This window comes from Nerophis lumbriciformis, linkage group LG07 (assembly GCF_033978685.3).
Source record: "Nerophis lumbriciformis linkage group LG07, RoL_Nlum_v2.1, whole genome shotgun sequence".
Lineage (NCBI taxonomy): Eukaryota > Metazoa > Chordata > Actinopteri > Syngnathiformes > Syngnathidae > Nerophis > Nerophis lumbriciformis.
Window position 1 is genome coordinate 6,535,001 of NC_084554.2, and position 24,000 is coordinate 6,559,000.

Sequence of the window (24,000 nt, forward strand, 5' to 3'; positions counted from 1 at the left end):
TGGTCTGCTTGCGTTTGTGTTTATCTCCTAGTCAGCGCTCTTATTTTGGTCCCACTTCCTGTTTGTCTCCCTAAGCGCTTTTCCTTCCTCACCTGTCGCTGATTGGCAGCCTGGCCACACCTGGTCATGGGGTGAGGGTGATGGGTCAAATGCAGAGGATAATCTCACCCCACCTAGTGTGTGTGTGACAATCATTGCTACTTTAACTTGAACTGACCAGCTGGCTTCTATTTATGCCTGCCTCGCCCTCCAGTCAGGGCTCAAGGATTGTTTTGTTAAAGGTTACTCTGGTTTGCTGTATACTGCTTATGCTTCTGTGCACTTCCCTGCTGCACCTCCTTGTGCTCCCTGTGGGAATTAAAAGACTCTCACCTGCACGTCGTCCTCCTGTCTCCTGCATCTTGGGGTCACAACTAGAGCAGCCATGCGAGTACGTGACAGCTTCTTCATTTAGTTTTTGTTTTTGCCCTTTTAGTCAAAAACCTTTTGTTTTTAAGGCAAACACAAAATATCCAATATTTTCCCGGAAAAATATTTTGAAGTCAAATGTTTTAAGTGACGTACACTGTAAAAACTCTTTCTGTGGTATTGTCCTTTTTACTTTATTTTTAAAAGTATATTTATTCCAATAAATATTATTTATATATATAAAAGTGTGAATATTTTCGTAACTTATTTTTTATGTGATAAAATTAATTTTATTGGACTTCCAACATAAATTGATTTAGCAAAACTCAGTTCAAAGGTTTATATCAGACCTAAAACGTCAGGACCCGCCCACCTGCATGCAGCTGTGGAAGAACAAGCCCAGACACGTTTCTTCACGGAGCCCAAGGAAAACACTTGACAGAACTCATGTAAGTAACAATTTATATTGTTAAAAGTCAGTATTTGCCAGGATTGAAATATATACATTTTCAAAAGCATGTTTCAACGTTATATTTAGTTTGCTACTTTTCCCGCCGACCGCCATTTCGAATGTGCTCTTACCTCCAACAGCTCATTAACTTCAACCAAACATTGTTTATAGCTGTGCAGTTTATAGTTAGCGTTTTCTTTGCGTGGTAGTTTAATATTTTATTCTTCAGTTTATAAGCAGCCACATTAAAGTAGGGCTGCAACAACTAATCCATGTTTTAAATAGTTGGCGATTAATTAGTCATCATTCATTGGAACTATGCTATGCGCATGCGCGGTGGCTTATTTTTAATTTTTAATTTTTTTGTTTTATAAACCTTTATTTATAAACTGCAACATTTACAAACAGCTGAGAAACAATAATCAAAATAAGTACAAAAAGAGTACAAAACTGCGCTGAGGCTACGTCTCATGAGGTGGAGGTAAGCTAGCCAATGATGTGTCATGTGCAGCTCACGTGACGACGACGCCGCCTCCTTTGCTGGAACATTCGAAAATGGCGCAGGAAAACAGTACGGATAGTTCAGCGGAGAAACATCTTGAGGTTATTGCTTCGATGGAGAAAAGTGTACGACCTAAGTCGTCAAAAGTGTGGGAACACTTCACTTTAAAGACTTCAAAGAAGAGCGTTTCCTGCAAAATGGCACGGAAGTACAACATTGCTTCAGGAGCAGCTGAAAAGGAAACATGTTGGAGCCATGGATGAAGGGAAGAACTCACGCTACGTAACTTTTTAAGTCCATAGTGGCAACAAGCATTCATGAGTTCAGCTTTTTTGTGAGTAACGTTAACGTTATGCCTTTTTTGCAACGCGGGGCTGATAATGTGTCTCCGGCACATTTGACTCCGTTTTGAGAGAGAAAACGCAAAGTTAGCAATTTGGAAATAAACGTAACTGTTATGTTATTGTTTTAAATAACACATCGTTGGATGACTTGCAGAACTGTCTTTTAATCACGATCACATATTACAAACGCTACTTCAACACTCGTGCGTACAAGGTGTGTACCTCTCCGAAGAGTCCTACCTGACACATCCTATATATTGGTTCCTAGTCATTTGTAGACTTACTACCACCATGTGGTCAAACACTATCATTACATCCCCCTTTCTAAACTAAGCACCCATTGCTAATACAATGTTTGTATTAAACAAATTACTTGTTTTTGTATCTTGACCACATGAATATGCAATCTTTTCAAAAACTATCCACGCACCACAGTATTAGAAAACATTTAAAGTATTTTAAAAAAACATTAACTCTTTAGCTAGTCAATCAGTTTGATATTATACGAGTTCAATAATACACGTAGTCATCATTCACAGGTTTCTTGATCTGCCTTGTGGATCTTCTCAACACAGGTTCAGGATCGTCAGTCACATCTTCATTCATGTGCTGCATTGGCATTGTTTCACAGTCAGTGGGTGTAGATGAAACCTCGGACTCAGCTGTTGCTTGGTTTGAAACAGTCGGTGTAGATGAAACCTCGGACTCGGCTGTTTCTTGGTTTGGAACAGTCTCTGGAACCCTCAGCAAACTGCGACGATTGCGACGTAGTATCTGTCCTTCTTCACTCCTCACAGTATATGATCGTGGTGATGTTTCTTGAAGAACAGTAGCTTTGGTTTTCCAACCATCAGGACCTTCAATTCTCACTGTGTCACTTGGTGATAGTAGTGGGAGCGATTTGGCTGCTTTGTCATAAAACGACTTCTGCTTTAGCTTTTGTTGCTTTAGCTTCCGTTGTACTTTTTGACTCTGCGTTGGTGTAGACATACTTGGTAGTGTAGTACGAAGCTTTCTGTTCATCAGTAGTTCAGAGAGTGACAAGCCACACTCAAGAGGTGTCGCTCTGTAGCTAAGTAGTGCTAGGTATGGATCAGAGTTACTATCCACTGCTTTCTTCAAAAGTTGTTTGAGAATATGTACTCCTTTCTCAGCCTTTCCATTTGACTGTGCGTACAGAGGGCTTGACGTCACGTGTCTGAAATCATAGTGTTTTGCAAATTGCTGCCACTCTTTACTGTTGAAACATGGTCCATTGTCACTCACCACAGTATGCGGTATACCATGTCTAGCAAATATAGATTTGACATGCGTGATCACACAGTTTGATGATGTGCTTGATAGCAAAGCCATTTCAGGGAAATTAGAATAGTAGTCAATTACAACAACATACTCTTTGCCCTTCAAATAAAACAAGTCCATTCCCACTTTCTGCCATGGTGCAGTAAGAACTTCAGGCAATATCATGGGTTCTTTGGTTTGTTTGTTTCTGTATTTTTGACATGTTGCACATCTGCCAATCATGTTGTCAATGTCTTTGTTGATTCCAGGCCAGTATACAGTGTCGCGTGCTCGTCTCTTGCACTTTTCAATCCCTAGATGACCTTCATGGATTCTTTGTAGTATATCCTGCCTCAATGTTTGTGGAATGACTATTCGGTTTCGCTTCAGTAAAAGTCCATCCACAACACTTAGTTCACCTCTAACATGGAAGAACCGTGGGCTGGAACGTGGAGGCCATCCATTCTGCATGTTGGTAATAACACGCTGCAACTCTTCATCTTTTGCCGTTTCCTCAGCGATTTGTTGTGATTTTATGTCTGACACTGGAAGTGTAGCTGACACCATATTCACATGGTTTTGTACATCCTCTTCAGTAGCACTGACGCTGTTTTTCATGGGTGCTCTTGAGAGTGCATCAGCCAGTATCAAGTGCTTTCCAGGTGTGTAGATGAGCTGAAAATCATATGGCTGCATCTTCATCATGAAACGTTGTATTCGTGGTGTCATGTCATTCAAGTTTTTCTTGATGATGGAAACTAGTGGGCGATGGTCTGTTTCTACAGTGAAGGTAGGGAGACCATAAACATAGTTGTGGAAGCTCTGCAGGCCATATGCTAACCCTAGACATTCCTTTTCTATTTGAGCATACCTACATTCAGCCTGTGTCATGGATCGTGATGCATAGGCTACTGGTTTCCAGTGTTCATCATCAGCCTGTAGTAAAACTCCACCCAGTCCATCTTTTGAAGCATCTGTTGACACCTTTGTTTTCTTTGTAGGGTCAAAGAACGTCAGCACAGGTGCAGTAGTGAGTGTTTCCTTCAGTCTCTGCCACTCATTCTCGTGCCTGGACGTCCACTTGAACTCTGTGTCATTGTGAAGGAGTTCACGAATGCAGGATGTTTTCACAGCAAGGTTTGGGATGAACTTGCCAATATAGTTGACCACGCCCAATATACGCTGTACACCTGTCTTGTCTGTGGGACTCGGCATTCTTTGTATGGCGTGTATTTTTTCATCATCAGGTTGAACGCCATGTGCACTGAGCTTGTCTCCCAGAAAAATTATCTCTGACACTCCAAACTGACACTTCTTTTTGTTTAATTTGAGTCCATATTGTTGTACTCTTTCCAACACTTTGGTCAGCCTTTCGTTGTGTTCTTTTGCTGTTCTTCCCCACACAGCAATGTCGTCGATGTACGCTCGCACGCCTTCCAAGCCTTCAATGATATGTTCCATTGCTCTATGGAATATTTCTGATGCAGATTTGATCCCAAATGGTAGGCGTTGGAAGCAGTAGCGACCAAAAGGCGTGTTGAAAGTGCAGTATTTGCTACTGTTTTCGTCTAGTTTGATTTGCCAAAAGCCATTTGACGCATCCAATTTTGAGAAATATTTTGCCCCAGCCATCTCACTGGCTATTTCTTCACGTTTTGGTATTTGGTAGTGCTCACGTTTTATGTTTTCATTCAAGTCTTTTGGATCCATGCATATTCTTAGATCGCCATTTTTCTTTTTCACACAGACCATGGAGTTTACCCAATCTGTTGGTTCCTCGATTTTCTTTATTACACCCAGTGTTGTCATCCGGTCCAGTTCCTTTTTGAGACGCTCTTTAAGTGCTGCTGGAACTCTTCGCGCTGCATGGACAACTGGACGTGCCTGCTCTTTAAGCTGTATTTTGTATGTAAAAGGTAAAGCACCAAAACCAGTGAACACACCAGCGTAGTTCTGCACTATTGAATCAGTTTCAATTTTTTGAGCGCTCACATCTGTGTTCACAAGATACACTCTTTTCACCAGTCCTAAAACTTCACATGCTTTGTCACCCAATATTGACTCACGTTCTTCAGTGACAACTGAAAATAGCAGGTAGTGCACTTTTCCTTTTACAGTGACTCTCAATTTGCATGTGCCCAGACTGTCAATGCTACGACCATTGTAGTCTTTCAGTACAACTGTTGTTTTGTGGATTTTCGGTTTTTCTCTCAATTCCTTGATGTCTGACATGTTGATCAAGTTTGCCTTTGCACCAGTATCTAGTTTCATGTTAACTCGAGTTCCATTTATTTGTAGCGGTGCAATCCACTTGTCTTTTTCAACAGCATTGACTACTTCTTCAGTTTTATTTTCACTGTTCACTAGGCCAACAAAGAATGTTTCACCCAGATCAGTGTCCTCCACTACATTGACAGATTTTTCCTTTTTAGCGCATGGTTTTCCTTTAGCAAAACATTGTTTGGCAAAGTGATTTTTTCCATAGCATTTGGAACACTGCTTACCAAATGCTGGACACTGCTTTGGCTTGTGCTGCGATCCACAGCGCTTGCATTGGAACATGACGTCACTCTTCTGCTGTGCAGGCTGCGACTTCCATCCCCTTGACACGACATGCACGTTGTCGCCTCCCACGCTGATGGCTGCGGTGGACGCCATTTCACCAAACGTCTTGACGTGCATCTGTGACAATTCTGCTGCATGACAAATTTTAATGGCATTCTCCAACGACAATTCTGTCTCTCTCAACAGTCTTTCTCTGACTTTTTTGTCTTCTATGCCACATACAATCTGGTCCCTTATCATAGAGTCCTTCAGTGTAGCAAAGTTGCAAGTTTGTGCTTTCAGCCTCAAATCAGTCACAAAACTGTCAAAACTTTCTCCATGAGCTTGCACTCTTGAACGGAACACATATCTCTCATATGTCTCATTCTTCTTGGGAGAGCAATGAGCATCAAACTTGTCAATGACAACATCCAACTTGTTTTTTTCATCTGGATTGTCAAACACAAAAGTGTTGTAAACTTCAATGGCATGTGGGCCTGCTATTGTAAGCAGTAACGCTACCTTCCTTGCATCCGGCTTATCCTGCAGTGCCATAGCCGCCATGTACAGCTGGAACTGCTGCTTGAAGGTGCGCCAATTGCTGTCGACATTTCCACTTAGCTTCAGCTTTTCAGGTGGCTTCAAATCCATGTCGCTTTTCACAATACACCACTTCAATTTTCGTTCACTCCTGGTACCATGTTGGATATGTAGTACCACCAAAGAGCTGAAGCTATCTAAAGATGGAACAGTAGAGCTGCCAGACCATGATTCCCATTAGGATGGCGGTATATGGGACAAGATGTTATGATGTGGTCTGCAGTTTGCTCATCTGCATCACACTCACTCGCCGCAGATGAAGCCATACCCCATTTGCACATAGTTGAGCGGAAGAGGCCGACGGCACTACTAAGGGACCCACTTGATGCCGATCCACCAGAGGATGAACATGGTGCAGTGGTGGTACACATGGAGGAAGCTGACCTGGTTGAATTTCTTCCTCAGGATAAAGAAGACAGTATCCAGGAACCCCACTCCTGGTACCATGTTATGTTATTGTTTTAAATAACACATCGTTGGATGACTTGCAGAACTGTCTTTTAATCACGATCACATGTTACAAACGCTACTTCAACACTCGTGCGTACAAGGTGTGTACCTCTCTCAAGAGTCCTACCTGACACATACTATATATTGGTTCCTAGTCATTTGTAGACTTACTACCACCATGTGGTCAAACACTATCATTACAAAGAGCACAGGAAATCTAACATCTCAAAACTGCGTCAGAATAAGATAAGACTAAAACACTTTCTGACAGTGTGCTTTCTCCAAGATATTCACCATATGAGTTCATTAAGGCACTTCAAACTCCTTGCCCTGCAGCTTGAATTCTGCCATGGCCAAGCTCTCTTCATTGTAGGCTGTTAGAGACCTCCCTCTGTATCATTTATTATCCTTCTTTTTTTTTTTTTTTGTCATAAAAAAATACAATCATGTGTGCTTACGGACTGTATCCCTGCAGACTGTATTGATATATAATGTAGGAACCACAATATTAATAACAGAAAGAAACAACCCTTTTGTGTGAATGAGGAAGGTTTTTTGGGTTGGTGCACTAATTGTAAGTGTATCTTGTGTTTTTTATGTTGATTTAATAATAAAAAAATATATATTTGTTTTATTTTATTTTATTAATTTCTTGTGCGGCCCGGTACCAATCGATCCACGGCCCGGTGGTTGGGGACCACTGATGTAGAGCACGGCTGTCAAAGCCAAGACCCGGGGGCCAACATTAAATTGCAGTAGCTCGTCGCATTGGCGGTGGAGATTGAGAATCGCCTCATTGACTGGGAGAGAGAGAGATTCCGACGGCAAGGACTTCGCACCTCGACGTATAGTGGGCGTGGCCATGGAGCTCGTCAAACAGCGTCCGCACCGATACCCGTTGTCGATGCCTTGCCGATATCACGGGAGGAGGAACCCATGCAGCTTGGAGGGAATCGTCTCTCTCAAGCAGAGAGAGATCGTCGCCTTCGTCTTCTGCTTTGTCTATATTGCGGAAAAGCTGAGCATCGCATCTACCACTGTCCTCATCGTCCTGCACGCCGTCGCACTCAAGCGTCACCTCGTATAAATGTACTTTCATTTTGTTTTATGTCCATGTTTTCTAGCTAGCAACGTTAGCTATGGTTATGGTGTTAGTTTATTTCCAGGATTTGTTGCCACTATCTTAATAATTCCAGCAGGGGTCACTGTAGGCCCTCTTTTACTTCCTGTTGTGTTTCTTTCTGCAACTGCCTTCTGGACTTTGGATTTATGGCTCTTTTTTAACACTTTTTTTATTTTCAGCAACAAAACAATTGCTTGTAGCTTTCATTAGATGAGGATCAGAATCATTTCAATGTACACAAACAAATAGTGTATTGGAGGACAATCATTACACAAACCTCCCTAATTGTTATAAAGCACACTGTTTGTATTAAACATGCTTCACTGATTCGAGTATTTGGTGAGCGCCGTTTTGTCCTACTAATTTTGGTGGTCCTTGAACTCACCGTAGTTTGTTTACATGTATAACTTTCTCCGACTTTCTAGGACGTGTTTTATGCCAATTATTTTTCTGTCTCATTTTGTCCACCAAACTTTTAAGGTTGTGCATGAATGCACAAAGGTGAGTTTTGTTGATGTTATTGACTTGTGTGGAGTGCTAATCAGACATATTTGGTCACTGCATGACTGCAAGCTAATCGATGCTAACATGCTATTTAGGCCAGCTATATGTACATATTTAGGGATGTCCGATAATGGCTTTTTGCCGATATCCGATATTGTCCAACTCTTTAATTACCGATACCGACCGATACCGATATATACAGTCGTGGAATTAATACATTATTATGCCTAATTTGGACAACCAGGTATGGTGAAGATAAGGTCCTTTTTAAAAACATTAATAAAATAAAATAAAATAAATTTAAAATATTTTCTTGAATAAAAAAGAAAGTAAAACAATATAAAAACAGTTACATAGAAACTAGTAATTAATGAAAATGAGTCAAATTAACTACTAAAGGTTAGTACTATTAGTGGACCAGCAGCACGCACAGTCATGTGTGCTTACGGACTGTATCCCTTGCAGACTGTATTGATATATAATGTAGGAACCAGAATATTAATAACAGAAAGAAAAAAACATTTTGTGTGAATGAGTGTAAATGGGGGAGGGAGGTTTTTTGGGTTGGGGCTCTAATTGTAAGTGTATATTATGTTTTTTATGTTGATTTAATAAAAACAAAATAAAAAAAAACAAACGATAAAAAAAACGATACCGATAATTTTCGATATTACATTTTAAAGCATTTATAGGCCGAGAATATCGGCAGGCCGATATTATCGGACATCTCTATACATATTGCATCATTATGCCTCATTTGTAGCTATATTTGAGATAATTTAGTTTCCTTTAAGTCCTCTTAATTCAGTTTATATCTCATGACACACTATATGTAATATGGCTTTTAATTTTTTGCGGCTCCAGACAGATTTGTTTTTGTATTTTTGGTCCAATATGGCTCCTTCAACATTTTGGGTTGCCGACCCCTGGTCTAAGGGAACACATACAAATAATGATTAGGATACATTTAGGCAATATAATATGCAATAATACAACAGGATATGTATAATATTATATATAATATAATATATTCTACAATGTGTTATAAAACAAATGTACAAACAAATGTACATGGACTATTAAAGCAGTCCATAAGAGATGAATGGAGAATAAGCACTGTTGATTTAGACAGTGATTTAAACGTGGTCTGTGTCGCTCTCTAGTGGTAGGATAGGGTAACTACTGTGTAACAATAAGTATTAACAGGGCGAAAGTTGAGCTGGCAAATTACGTCGTCAATCAGAAACATTGTTGCAAACAAACACTCGTTTAAGGCTACATCGAACACATTATAGGCATTTTAGCATTAATAACCGTGCTATATTCGACGTATACTTACATTTTAGTCAGGAACGCACACAATGCTGTTTACACAAGAGTCCATATTACGCAGAAACGCTACAAACAGGAAATGACGTCTCAGACTATATCGCCAAATTAAGAGCAGAGGAAATCTAACATCTCAAAACTGCGTCAGAATAACATAAAACTAAAACACTTTCTGACAGTGTGCTTTCTCCAAGATATTCACCATATGAGTTCATTAATGCACTTCAAACTCTTTGCCCTGCAGCTTGAATTCTGCCATGGCCAAGCTCTCTTCATTGTAGGCTGTTAGAGACCTCCCTCTGTATCCTTTATTATCCTTCATTTTTTTTTTGTCATAAAAAAATACAATCATGTGCGCTTATGGACTGTATCCTTTGCAGACTGTATTGATATATAATGTAGGAACCACAATATTAATAACAGAAAGAAACAACCCTTTTGTGTGAATGAGTGTGAATGGGGGAGGGAGGTTTTTTGTGTTGGTGCACTAATTGTAAGTGTATCTTGTGTTTTTTATGTTGATTTAATAATAAAAGCATATATATGTAACTGCTGTGTACCCGTCCCGCCAAGAACCCACACACAGGCTGGATTGGGTGATGTGGTTCTTTACTGGTAGCTGCAATGAGTGATCAGAACGCACATACACACAATATGTGGTTAACACCTCTGCTGATTTCGATGTCATTAGCAGAGTACAGGAAGTCTGCTCAAGTACATAACATTTTCATATTTTTACAATTACATGAAATGCAATTACAGATGTGACTTAATACAATGGTTTTTAACAGTATACTTTTTTCGTGTGTGATCGTATAGTGGTTTTAACTTGCTTTTATCTTTACTGGTATTACAATTAATTCAATAAAACATATTTTTAACTTGGTTTTTAACCAACATCATCCTTTTTTAAATATTTATGAAATAGAAAGTAAAAAAATACAAAATACAATACATGACACAAATAACTAAATGGACTTTTAGCACCCTCTGGTGGTGACTAGCGAATATGACAGACCACGTTGTTCGCATGTTAAAATGGCGAACAATACAAATTGAAATATGAACGTCTTGACACGTAAAACGCACATAGTGCAACAATTATTACCTGCAATGAGTGATCAGAACGCACATACACACAATATGTGGTTAACACCTCTGCTGATTTCGATGTCTACAGGGGGGAAATAATATCGACTTCAGTGCAAAATAGTAATACATCTGACGTGAGCAACAACCAATTCAAAACGAAAATTCCACAACGTAGCATTTCAACTGCTATTAAATAACTGTGTATCTTACAATAAATCTCACGTTAGCTTTAGTGTAATATATAATATTTTGCAGAGCAATATCAGAACGTGGATTACGCCATCAGCAAAGTACAGGAAGTCTGCTAATAGCTTCCGGCTATGGTTATGGTGTTAGTTTCTTTCCAGGATTTGTTGCCACTATCTTAATAATTCCAGCAGGGGTCACTGTAGGCCCTCTTTTACTTCCTGTTGGGTTTCTTTCTGCAACTGCCTTCTGGACATTGGACTTATGGCTCTTTTTTAACACTTTTTTCTTTTCAGCAACAAAATAATTGCTTGTAGCTGTCATTAGATGAGGATCAGAATCATTTCAATGTACACAAACAAATAGTGTATTGGTAAGAATGACTCCAAAATATTGGTAACAATTGTATATGTATGTTTTTACTGTAAATCCTCCTTAAGGTGGTCACATATCCCCATGCTGTAACTGTGAAATCAATATTTATTATTGTTTCCCTAATTTAAAGAATTTAGCCGAATTGTAATAATATAGATACCAATACACTGAACAAGTAAGAATAAAATGTGTTTATATGTGCATGAACGTGTGAATAAAAGTTAGGACAGAATAAAAAGAAGGCAGAGATTAATTCATTGATTAATATACTAAGTCATTAATGTCTCACAGAGAATGGTTTTACAATGTCTATAACTTTATTTTTGTATGAAAAATATGTTTTCATTGTTTTTGAAGGGCTGAATAAAGTCTTGTCAACATCAGAATCGCAATTTTTTTTAAATGACATTTTTCTCTGAGGTTATATTTATCTTCATTTTTGTGAAGAATTGTTGTACCTTTTTGCTTAGTTTTCTTTGTACATCATTTTGACTGTTTGAAAAAGCACCAAATCATTAAATTTCAATATTTTATATTCAAATGGAGTGTTTGAATGTTCTCTATATCCAATATTATGTAAAAAAAAAAAAAAAAAGAAGAAGAAGAAAGGGCCAATGTGGGAACCTGGAAAAAAAAAAAAAAAGATTTGAATCTGAAAAAGATGCGAAACTTAGAAAAATTTAATGAAACTGTAAAAAATACAAAATAAATATGATTAAAAACGATTTTAAAGGGTAAAACCAATTAAAACAGTAAATAGAAATCAACATTTTAAAAACACAGAGGACAACAGAGGACCACACAACTCACGTAGTGTTAAAAGCCAGAGAATAAAAGTGGGTCTTAAGACGAGACTTAAAACAGTCCACTGTGGGAGCAGTTTGAACATGGAGGGGCAGAGTGTTCCAGAGCTTAGGGCCGACCACAGAGAAGGCCCTGTCTCCCCTGGTTTTAAGTCTGGTCTTGGGCACCACGAGCTGGAGCTGGCTCTCGGACCTCAGAGCGCGCGCAGGAGTGTAAATGTGGATGAGTTCCGACATATACTGAGGTGCCAGTCCATGTAAAGCAGGGGTGTCCAAACTTTTTCCACTGAGGGCCGCACACTGAAAAATCAAAGCAAGCGGGGGCCATTTATTCTAAAAACCAATACAATAAATGTATAAAAAATATACATTTAGGCCTCCACTCGGGCTTGAACCCGGGGACCCCAAAGGGTTTTGGTCAAAAAAATATTAAAAATGTGTTATTATTTGTATTATTATTCAAGTTTTAAATCTCTAGATCAACATTAGGTCTATCTGTCAATATAAAGTTTTTAAAGATTTAAGTTGTATGCTCTTTTTGTCAAAGAAAACCATGTTTTTTATGGAAAAAACACAAAATATGTAATATTTTCACCCAATAACATTTTTAAGTGGAATATTTGAGATTATATAATAATTGGAGCCTTAAAAGGGTCAATAAGACCATTGAATTTAATTAATTATTATTTTTTGAGCAATGACACTTAAAAACAAATCACACTAAAATGATTGGGGATCCAAAAGGGTCCTACTCATTAAAGTGTCACAAAATACATTTTAATTTTTTTTTACTGTTTACATTTAACACAATAGTCTCGAGATCAACTTCAGATCTATCCGTCAATTATACGTTTTATTGTTGTTTATGTTTTTTGTTTGTTCGGCGGCAAACTTGTCACACCTGTTGTGCTTGTCAGGTCAGGTGATTTCCCAGAAAAGCCACGCAGGCATTTACCTGACGTGGCCACAAGGGGCGCTTGTAGAAGACTTCTTGTCAGTTGACTGCTGCCACTTTTCAGCAATAGCGCCACCAGGGGGTGCACTGCAAAAACTGAAATCTAAGTAAGATGAAATATCTCAAAAAAGGGTGATATTTGCTTATTTTCTGTCTGATAAGATCATTCTTCTCACTAAGCAGATTTTGTGTGTTTTACTTGTTTTAAGTGTTTTGGTCCTAAATGATCTCAGTAAGATATTACAGCTTGTTGCTGAGATTTGATGACCTATATTGAGTAAAACATGCTTGAAACTAGAATATCAAGTGTTGCAAAGCTGTGTCATCAACACTCACAAGTATAAAACTACTTTTTTAAAGTAATCATTTCTTATTTCAAGCATGAAATAAAAAAAATCATGACTTTGACACAATTGTGTCTCATAATTAAAACAGATGAAAAAGGGCTATCAGTTGTTATTGCTGTTGATGAAAAGTAAGATGCAGGCTATCATTATTTGTGTCAATGTGGACTTCCTCACGCTGCAAGTGTTTACTGGTCAGACAACACAATGAAATGAAAATAATGTCAAAGAAGAGGGGAACTGATGACTCCATGTTAGTTGGTAGAGTAAAAGACAAGCTGAAAAAAAAAGATGACTATGTCTAGAGTGTAGGCAGTGCTGTTAAGTTTCTCTGTGTGTGAATAAGTGGAGAATGCGGAAACTTTGAGGCATGATGCAGCTGACTTGTTGATGAACTAGTTTGAGAAGAATGTTTTTGTTTTCTTCATAAGTGGACTGTACTTGTCACTTTTGTAAATATTGACTATTGTGTGTGAAGTCCTACTAAAGGTGAACATTCAGTTGAAGAATTAGGCCATCAAGTTAAGATAAATGGGTTGAAAAATGTGGATCAATGATACTTTATTGAATTGATTTCACTTTCATATTTGAGATTGTCACCTTATTGTGGTTAAGAGCTACCAGCAGGAGCTTAGTCTTCAGGTGGCACACCCAAGTTGCACAGGTGTGACAAAGTACAATCCTCTTCTCCAGGATGGAGTTGGACTCACAGGGCCTGATTTGTTAAAGGTTTGCGTGTACTAAAACAGGTGCAAACCTGATGGCACACGCAGAGCTGATCTACTAAACCTGTGCAAAGTGGATGGCGTCTCTTAAGTGAGCAGAATATGCAAAATAATATGCAGAATATATGCTGATCATTAAAACAGCCACAATACTGGGAGAAAATGCCAATATAATGATTTATCACGCCCAATATGATTTATCAACACTCATCGCTGTGGTGCCAGCACTATTTAGCTTTTATTTAGTAAGTGTGCACACTGACACTTCCACACACGGCTGCAGGATCAGTGCTTGTGCTCCACACACACACATTTGACACATATCCTCTTTTCAGCAACATCATTTTATAGCTGCTCAACGACTTAAGGGGCTAATCAAAACACATTTGATTGATGCATTTTTGTGGATTTTATTATTTTTTAATGTTCTTTTTTTCAATATACAAACTCCAAAAGCAGTGAAGTTGTCTCGTTGTGTAAATGGTAAATAAAAAGAGAATACATTAAATCCTTTTCAACTTATATTCAATTGAATAGACTGCAAAGACAAGATACTAAACGTTCAAACTGGAAAACTGTATTTTTTTGCAAATATTAGCTTATTTGGAATTTGATGCCTGTAGCATGTTTAAAAAAAAGCTGGTACAAGTGGCAAAAAAGAGTGAGAAAGTTCAGGAATGCTCACACTTATTTGGAACATTCCACAGGTGAACAGGTTAATTGGGAACAGGTGGGTGCCATGATTGGGTATAAAAGCAGCTTCCATGAAATGTTCAGTCATTCACAAACAAGGACGGGGGTCACCACTTTGTCAACAAATGCCTGAGCAAATTGTTTAAGAACAACATTTCTCAACGAGCTATTGCAAGGAATTTAGGGATTTCACCATCTAAGGTCTGTAATATCATCAAAAGGTTCAGAGAATCTGGGGAAATCACTGCACGTAGGCAGCAAGGCCGAAAACCAACATTGAATCCCTGTGACCTTCGATCCCTCAGGTGGTACTGCATCAAAACGCGGCATCAGTGTGTAAAGGATATCACCACATGGGCTCAGGAACACTTCAGAAAACCACTGTCAGTAACTACAGTCGGTTGCTACATCTGTAAGCGCAAGTTAAAACTCTATAATGCAAAGTGAAAGCCATTTATCAACAACACCCAGAAACGCACCCGGCTTAGCTGGGCCCGGGCTCATCTAAGATGGACTGATGCAAAGTGGAAAAGTGTTCTGTGGTCTGACGAGTCCACACTTCAAATTGTTTATGGAAACTGTGGACGTCGCGGCCTCCGGAACAAAGAGGAAAAGAACTATCCGGATTGTTCTAGGGTCAAAGTGTAAAAGCCAGCATCTGTGATGGTATGGGGGTGTATTAGTGCCCAAGACATGGGTAACTTACACATCTGTGAAGGCATCATACAGGTTTTGGAGCAACACATGTTGCCATCCAAGCAACGTTATCATGGACGCCCCTGCTTATTTCAGCAAGACAATGCCAAGCCACGTGTGTCAAGACTTGGACTTTGGCTTGGTTTGTTCTCCCGAGGTGCAAATGAACATTTGGACCGGATGTGGCGTGAAGGTAGATACATTTTTAATAATAACACTCAAAAGAACAAAAGGCGCGCTCAAGGCGGATGTACAACTTGACTAATGAAAACAAAAGACTTGCACGGGGGCAAAAAACTATGAACAATAAAAAACACTAACTGTGGCAATAATAAACAAACTTACTTGGCATGGACATGAAGTGCGCAGACGTGGACAGAGTGTGACAGGGGGCATAAATGCGACGATAGCAGGGTGAGAAAGGCTATGACTCCAGCACGAACAACAGAAAATGAAAAGCTTAAATAACACAGACATGATTAACGAAAACAGGTGCGTGACTCAAAACGTGAAACAGGTGCGTGACGTGACAGGTGAAAACTAATGGTTGCTATGGTGACAAACAAGAGTGCACAATGAGTCCAAACGTGGAACAGGTGAAACTAATGGGTAATCATGCAAACAAGACAAGGGAGTGAAAAGCCAGAAACTAAACAAAACATGACTTTAAACAAAACATGATTACACAGACATGACAGAGCCTCTCCCTTAAGGACAGATACCAGATGTCCATAAAAAAATTAACAAGAGTCATGGGAGGGCGGGAGGGAGGGGGACATGGCGGTGGGTCGCCAGACCACGTGTCCCCGTATCCACCGGGGCAGAGTTAGGTGGCGGCGGCGAGTGGAACGCCGCTGCAGTAGGCGAGGCGGGCGCCCAGGGATTGGCCACATTCGTGGCTGACTGGGAGGTGGGCGCACTTGGCGTGGCGGGCGACCAGGTAGCGGCCATATCTGTAGCCGACGAGGAGGCAGGCGCGTCGTCAACTTGGCAGGCGTGGCAGCTCGGCGTGGCAAGTCAGGCGGCGAAGCTCGGCGTGACGCGTCCAGCGGCGAAGCTCGGCGTGACGCGTCCAGCGGCGAAGCTCGGCGTGGGTCTTGGTCTTGGTGTGGGTCTTGGCATGGCGGGTCTTGGTCTTGGTGTGGGTCTTGGTCTTGGTCTTGGTGTGGGTCTTGGTCTTGGTCTTGGTGTGGGTCTTGGTCTTGGCATGGCGGGTCTTGGTCTTGGCATGGCGGGTCTTGGTCTTGGTGTGGGTCTTGGTGTCGTCGAGCTGCGACTGGCGGGACTTGGCGTGGAGGGTCTTGGTCTTGGCGTGGAAGGTCTTGGTCTTGGCGTGGAGGGTCTTGGTCTTGAAGTGGAGGAGCTGATGCTAGCCTTGGTGTGGCGACAGGTGCTAGCCGTGGAGCGGCTACAGGTGCTAGCCGTGGTGCTGCGACAGATGCTAGCCGTGGAGCTAGCCTTGGAGCAGCTAGACGTAGTGCTAGCTTTGGAGCAGGTGGAGGTGGCCTAGCTGGGGGTTGCGGCTTGGCAGGTCGGAAGACTGGTGAGGGCGGTCGTGCTGGAGGCTGTGGCTTGACGGATCGGAAGACTGGTGAGGGCGGTCTTGCTGGAGGCTGTGGCTTGGCAGGTCGGAAGATTGGTGGTGGCGGCCGTGCTGGAGGCTGTGGCTTGGCATGGTGATGCCGAGCCATCCCACCAGCACAGCTCCCGACCCCAGCCCCTCCCTCAAGGGGCGGATACCAGACGCACTCCCTGCTGTCTGGAACTCTCTCTAGGGGTGGGCGGAGGGAGGTCTGGAGGGGGGCTGAAACTTCCCATTTATTTTGGCCACAATATTTTTCTTTATCCCCCACCTGGGGTTGTGTGGGCGGAAAAAAGAAAAAAATTGTGACGGGGCGGGACTTGAGTCTTGGGGGGCGGGGCATGAGTCTTGGGGGGCGGGGCATGAAATTTGGGACGTGGCTTGGACTGATTAGACCTGATTTCTAAAAACATGTTTTGATAATGTTTTATCAAAGACATGGCATTAGAGTTTTTAGCTGGAGGCGGGTGATTTAAAGAAAAAGTTTTGAAAAAAAAATCCTGGTCTGTGATGTCATCATGGGGAAGCCGGGCAGACTGCTGCTTGCTTCCGCCCGGAGGGGGCGGGGCTTGTGGGAGGGCGTGTCCTGCAGGCTCGCGGAAGTCTTTCCTCGTCCTCGGCGACGTTTCCGATGTTGTACCGAAATCTGTTACCCATCAGAATTTGTGACTCCAGGGGGCGATGTTCTCATGGCGTTTGTTTGATGGTTAAACGGCAAGCCCAAAGAGGAGGCGAAGAAGAACGCTTGCGTAAATGGCGTACACTATCGTTGTCAGAATTTCAGCATCAATAAATTACACATATTCTGGAAATCAATGATTTACTTTCATTATAGTATGAGTCCATTGTATCAGCTGTTGATTCTCTCTCACACACATACATTTTCCGGATTAAAAGCTATCATGGAATGAAACGTCAGTTGTCAGAATTTCAGCATTAATAAATTACACATATTCTGGAAATCAATGACTTATTTTCATTATAGTATGAGTCCATTGTATCAGCTGTTGATTCTCTCTCACATACATACATTTTCCAATATAGATAAGGCTATACATGCACATGCGGTTGTTCTGTTTGTTATGGCTGTATGTTCCATATTCTTAAACCAGTCACCTAAATTACAATTTCCTGCCCTTTTTACACCCCCCCTCCCTTCATCTCCATTCACTTTTTCTCATTTGGACCCCCAGAATCAGGACGCACTAGGGTTACATTTTCCGATAAACCCGTCGGCGTTTTGCCCAGCCAATTAGGCGTACATTTATGGCATTTCACACTATTAACAGGAGGTGGCGCCTTACCAAGGTACTTGAAACATTTGGCTTTATCCAGTTTGAAGCCCACCTTCTAATTTATTAGCGGATTTCGACTCCAATCTAAATCATGGAATCAAGCACCTATAGAGAATTGTTGGAATACTTTACCGAAGGGAAAGTACCACCAAATTCCAAAAAATACGAGCGCTTCAACCTGAAAAGAAAAGCGGCAAACTACATTGTGGAAGGCAAGTTATGGTACCTAGCATCGCACTTGATGACCACCCCAACAAATGCCAAATTGTCTCAAGAGGTTCAACGACTTAGTATTATTAGAACAAAATGTGATGGTGTTAATGTATTTAAAGAAAAACAGAGCATTCCCTTTCTAAATTTACAGTTTTACATCATACTAACTACAGCATAATTCAATCGAATCCAATCCACTTTATTTATATAGCACATTTAAACAACAAAATGTTTCCTAAGTGCTGCACAACAATATTAAAAACAACATTCAAATACTATCTTGAGCTCCACCAATGACTGAATAAAAAAATAAAAATAAATACATATAAAACCAATATAAAAACAATATAAAATAAATATGATTAAAAACGATTTTAAGGGTGAAACCAATTAAAACAGTAAATAGAAATCAAAATGTTAAAACACAGAGGGCAACAGTGTTCAGTGTTTGTAGATTTTCATACTTAAGATGGACTCTCACCTAGCACGAGAATGTGGCGCAACTTTACTCAGGTGCATAAATGGTGTCTGAAATTGTACATATTTTAACCTAAATCCATGGAAAATTGAAGAAAAAGTGAAAGTAATGTTAATTTTTTTTTTGTTCCAAAAAACCCTTTCTGTATATTTTGGGTTGATGGCAGTTCTCTGCCTCATCGGATATTGACCCTTTGAGGCCGTGCCCATATCCTAGTTGATTGTGTGATGGATAAGATATTTTTTGTCGCGGATTTACTCATGTGTTTTGTTTTTTTGATAAATAAATAAACGGTCTCGGAGCCATGTTTTCATTTTATTAATTTAATAGTCTAAGAGTAAATCTTAATATACATAGATCCTTCATGAATTAATATACACTGCCCCCACGCCATTTGTGAGTTTTGCATTTAATTTGTATTGAATTAGGCCGCTCACTTTGTTAGGTGCGAGCACAGCAAGTAAAGCATTGAAATTTCTACAATAAACAAATACCATTGCTGCAATCTCTGGATTTCAAATCAGAGATATTTGTATTTCACTGTATTACTTTTCATTGTAAGAAATAAGCTTTCAATTAATGCTTTGATTTGTCATAGATGGTAAGCTATATTACCTCCGCCACAAAGGATCGGCCAAAGAGCTGAAAGTTAAAGTGGTGTGTGGGGCAGCTGAAGCAGATGCCATATTTAGAGAGTTCCACTCAAGTGACATTGGTGCACATTGTGGCCAGATCAAAACAAGGGATGCAATTTCCAAGAGATGTTACTGGCCCTCCATGACGTGTGACATTGAAAAATGGGTAAGATTTGGTTTTTCCTCATTTTTGCCTTTACAACATGTCTTGCCTGTCTTACTGAAAGGTACTGCTGCCTTGTCAGAAATAAATGGAATACAGTCCATCATTTTATTTATGAAGGGCACTTATGACTGTCCACTTTGAAGGACAGTCTGCTGGCTTGTCATAAAAACATTAAAAATAATAGAGCAATTTAAGAAAAATTCTGAATGTCAAACAATTCAGATATTTTGGCCTTCATTGCTGAAATAAACAATTTGATTCCCAAGTATATATCAAAGAGTCTTTACCATTTTGGCCTATATACCCCATTCCCCTTTGTCAAACAATTAAATAACATACTCTGCACATACCCATACTGACATAACTTTTAAGCCGTTAAATATTTTGTATTGATCAATGTTTTCTATACTCAGGTGTCTGAATGCACATCCTGTCAACAGAAGGGCAGGGTTGACCTAAAGGCAGGCACAGAGTACAAGCCAATCAAGGTGAACTTCACCTTTTGCATTTTAATTACACAGCATGTATCCTTGGCGACAGGTGGGGTGGCTAGCACCGCAATCTCCCATGAAAAGGTGGCCCTATTCAAACTCTGGCAGGGATAGGGCCTCGCTGTTTATAGGTCAATCATTTGAGACTACCAAAGTCAAACTAGTTGTGAAGAATATGCAAATGTTGCCTAAATTTTCATGTCCCCGAACCATTGCCTCATAGCAGCTATAATTGTCCATGTGTTGGTGTGAGTTTTTGTGTGTTTACTCCACGCTAACATTGTTCTCCACTCTTCTCTTCAAGACCAAATGCCCCTTTGAGCTGGTTGGAATGGACCTCATAGGCAGGCTGGTGAAGACCAAGACAGGCAACCAATACATTTGTGTGATGGTAGATTACTGCACCAGATGGGCACAGGCATATGCCCTAAAATCTAAAACAGCAGAAGAAGTGACAGGGTGCATCCTCAAATTTTTCCATCAGTTTGAGGTTCCGCAAAGAATCCTGACTGACCAGGGCAAAGAATTTGTCAACAATGTATGCATATACCTTTTTGTTTGATGTTAGATACACAAACTTATGATTTAGTTTAGAATTAGTGTGTTGTACTTCTCACTGATACGATTGATGACTATAATATTATTGATAGATTACTGCTTGACTTAAATTGTGAGGTCTAAAAGGACTAAACATGTGAAAGTGCTTGAAGCCTTAAATTACAAACTACTTTTACAGATCAACACAGAGGTTTGCCGGCTTTTGGGGGTTAAAAGAAGCCTTTGTGCTTTATTAAATATCAATAAGGGACAAGATAGAATATATATTGAGGGGCATACATTTTTTCAGACTAATTGAGCTTGTATTAATTCACCATCACTTTGTCTATCACTCAATCCTAGTATGCTGAAAAGGTGTTGGCAGAGGAGGCACCCATTTTCGATAATTCTGACCAGGCGGTGGAGGCATATCGGATGGATGTTGCAAAAACGCTCCTCAAGGAAACTGGTGTGTACTTTTAAAACAAATTTCCAATGAAACTACTGGGATTAGCAAGGTGTCCCTCAATGTTACAAATGGAAGAATCTGCATGCTGTGTTTTCACATCCTTTCGTACGTCACAAAGAAAATCAGGTTTTCTTTGTGAAAATCTCTTGCAGATGATCTCAGTGAGCTCTGCCACTGCTGCGGAGGGGAGGAGATTGGCGGGAGCCCCAAAAGTGATACCACTGACTGGGTAAGATATCTGATAAGAAAACAAACAATATTTTCCCTTGCCACATTTGTTTAACATCAACCACTGAAAGAAGCCAATTGATATTGATATACTGATATTGATTTATATCAATAAATATAATTTATTTAATCAATCGGCTGGCCTGGGAACGCCTCGGGGTCCCACAGGAAGAGCTGGACGAAGTGGCTTAGGCTGCTGCCCCCGCGACCCGACCTCGGATAAGCGGAAGAAGATGGATGGATGGATGGATGGAATTTACATATTGATTTACATTGAACTGATACACTTGACCAAATGCATTAATTTCAGATCCAGTGCGAGCGGTGCGGGCGATGGTACCACAGCTTGTGTGTGGGAAACCCCAAGGAGGAGGGATATAGTTGTGATGCATGCCAGGAACATACCATGTTAATTTCTGTATTAGAAAATAAGTTATGATTGTATGTTGCATTTGAATTCCAAAATTTATTGTAAAAAAAAAAAGGTTTCTGTTTAGCTCTGTTTCTGCTTAGTTTAGTTTGATGGTTAGGGTATATGTATTTTAATAAAAATCTGTATTATAAATGCTGAAAGATGCAGTGAAGTAAGGTCTCGAAATCTGACGGCCAAGTCACAGTTTATCAGAAAATGTAACCCTAGTGCGTCCTGATTCTGGGGGTCCAAATGAGAAAAAGTGAATGGAGATGAAGGGAGGGTGTTTGTAAAAAGGGCAGGAAATGGTAATTTAGGTGACTGGTTTAAGAATAGGGAACATACAGTAAGGTCTCGAAATCTGACGGCCAAGTCACAGTTTATCAGAAAATGTAACCCTAGTGCGTCCTGATTCTGGGGGTCCAAATGAGAAAAAGTGAATGGAGATGAAGGGAGGGGGGTGTAAAAAGGGCAGGAAATAGTAATTGAGGTTCCTGGCTTAAGAATAGGGAACATACAGTAAGGTCTCGAAATCTGACGGCCAAGTCACAGTTTATCAGAAAATGTAACCCTAGTGCGTCCTGATTCTGGGGGTCCAAATGAGAAAAAGTGAATGGAGATGAAGGGAGGGTGGGTGTAAAAAGGGCAGGAAATTGTAATTTAGGTGACTGGTTTAAGAATAGGGAACATACAGTAAGGTCTCGAAATCTGACGGCCAAGTCACAGTTTATCAGAAAATGTAACCCTAGTGCGTCCTGATTCTTGGGGTCCAAATGAGAAAAAGTGAATGGAGAGGAAGGGTGGGGGGTGTAAAAAGGGCAGGAAATAGTAATTGAGGTTCCTGGCTTAAGAATAGGGAACATACAGTAAGGTCTCGAAATCTGACGGCCAAGTCACAGTTTATCAGAAAATGTAACCCTAGTGCGTCCTGATTCTGGGGGTCCAAATGAGAAAAAGTGAATGGAGATGAAGGGAGGGTGGGTGTAAAAAGGGCAGGAAATGGTAATTTAGGTGACTGGTTTAAGAATAGGGAACATACAGTAAGGTCTCGAAATCTGACGGCCAAGTCACAGTTTATCAGAAAATGTAACCCTAGTGCGTCCTGATTCTGGGGGTCCAAATGAGAAAAAGTGAATGGAGATGAAGGGAGGGGGGTGTAAAAAGGGCAGGAAATAGTAATTGAGGTTCCTGGCTTAAGAATAGGGAACATACAGTAAGGTCTCGAAATCTGACGGCCAAGTCACAGTTTATCAGAAAATGTAACCCTAGTGCGTCCTGATTCTGGGGGTCCAAATGAGAAAAAGTGAATGGAGATGAAGGGAGGGTGGGTGTAAAAAGGGCAGGAAATTGTAATTTAGGTGACTGGTTTAAGAATAGGGAACATACAGTAAGGTCTCGAAATCTGACGGCCAAGTCACAGTTTATCAGAAAATGTAACCCTAGTGCGTCCTGATTCTGGGGGTCCAAATGAGAAAAAGTGAATGGAGAGGAAGGGTGGGGGGTGTAAAAAGGGCAGGAAATAGTAATTGAGGTTCCTGGCTTAAGAATAGGGAACATACAGTAAGGTCTCGAAATCTGACGGCCAAGTCACAGTTTATCAGAAAATGTAACCCTAGTGCGTCCTGATTCTGGGGGTCCAAATGAGAAAAAGTGAATGGAGATGAAGGGAGGGTGGGTGTAAAAAGGGCAGGAAATGGTAATTTAGGTGACTGGTTTAAGAATAGGGAACATACAGTAAGGTCTCGAAATCTGACGGCCAAGTCACAGTTTATCAGAAAATGTAACCCTAGTGCGTCCTGATTCTGGGGGTCCAAATGAGAAAAAGTGAATGGAGATGAAGGGAGGGTGGGTGTAAAAAGGGCAGGAAATTGTAATTTAGGTGACTGGTTTAAGAATAGGGAACATACAGTAAGGTCTCGAAATCTGACGGCCAAGTCACAGTTTATCAGAAAATGTAACCCTAGTGCGTCCTGATTCTGGGGGTCCAAATGAGAAAAAGTGAATGGAGATGAAGGGAGGGTGGGTGTAAAAAGGGCAGGAAATTGTAATTTAGGTGACTGGTTTAAGAATAGGGAACATACAGTAAGGT

General features: G+C 40.5%; 2 protein-coding genes across 3 annotated transcripts in view; both read left to right on the forward strand.

Annotated features, from left to right (window-relative positions):
* LOC133609863 (SCAN domain-containing protein 3-like) overlaps positions 1–24,000 on the forward strand; it is a 229,434-nt gene that overhangs the window by 170,350 nt on the left and 35,084 nt on the right. The gene's annotated exons all lie outside the window — the stretch shown is intronic.
* Positions 7,443–24,000, forward strand: part of LOC140678959 (uncharacterized) — a 30,726-nt gene continuing 14,168 nt past the window's right edge. Inside the window, exons 1-5 of the mRNA XM_072913563.1 lie at positions 7,443–7,661; positions 20,188–20,262; positions 20,570–20,803; positions 21,166–21,271; positions 21,424–21,500. Of these exons, the coding sequence (XP_072769664.1) occupies positions 7,443–7,661; positions 20,188–20,262; positions 20,570–20,803; positions 21,166–21,271; positions 21,424–21,500 (711 nt within the window). The remainder of the gene's footprint in view (positions 7,662–20,187; positions 20,263–20,569; positions 20,804–21,165; positions 21,272–21,423; positions 21,501–24,000) is intronic.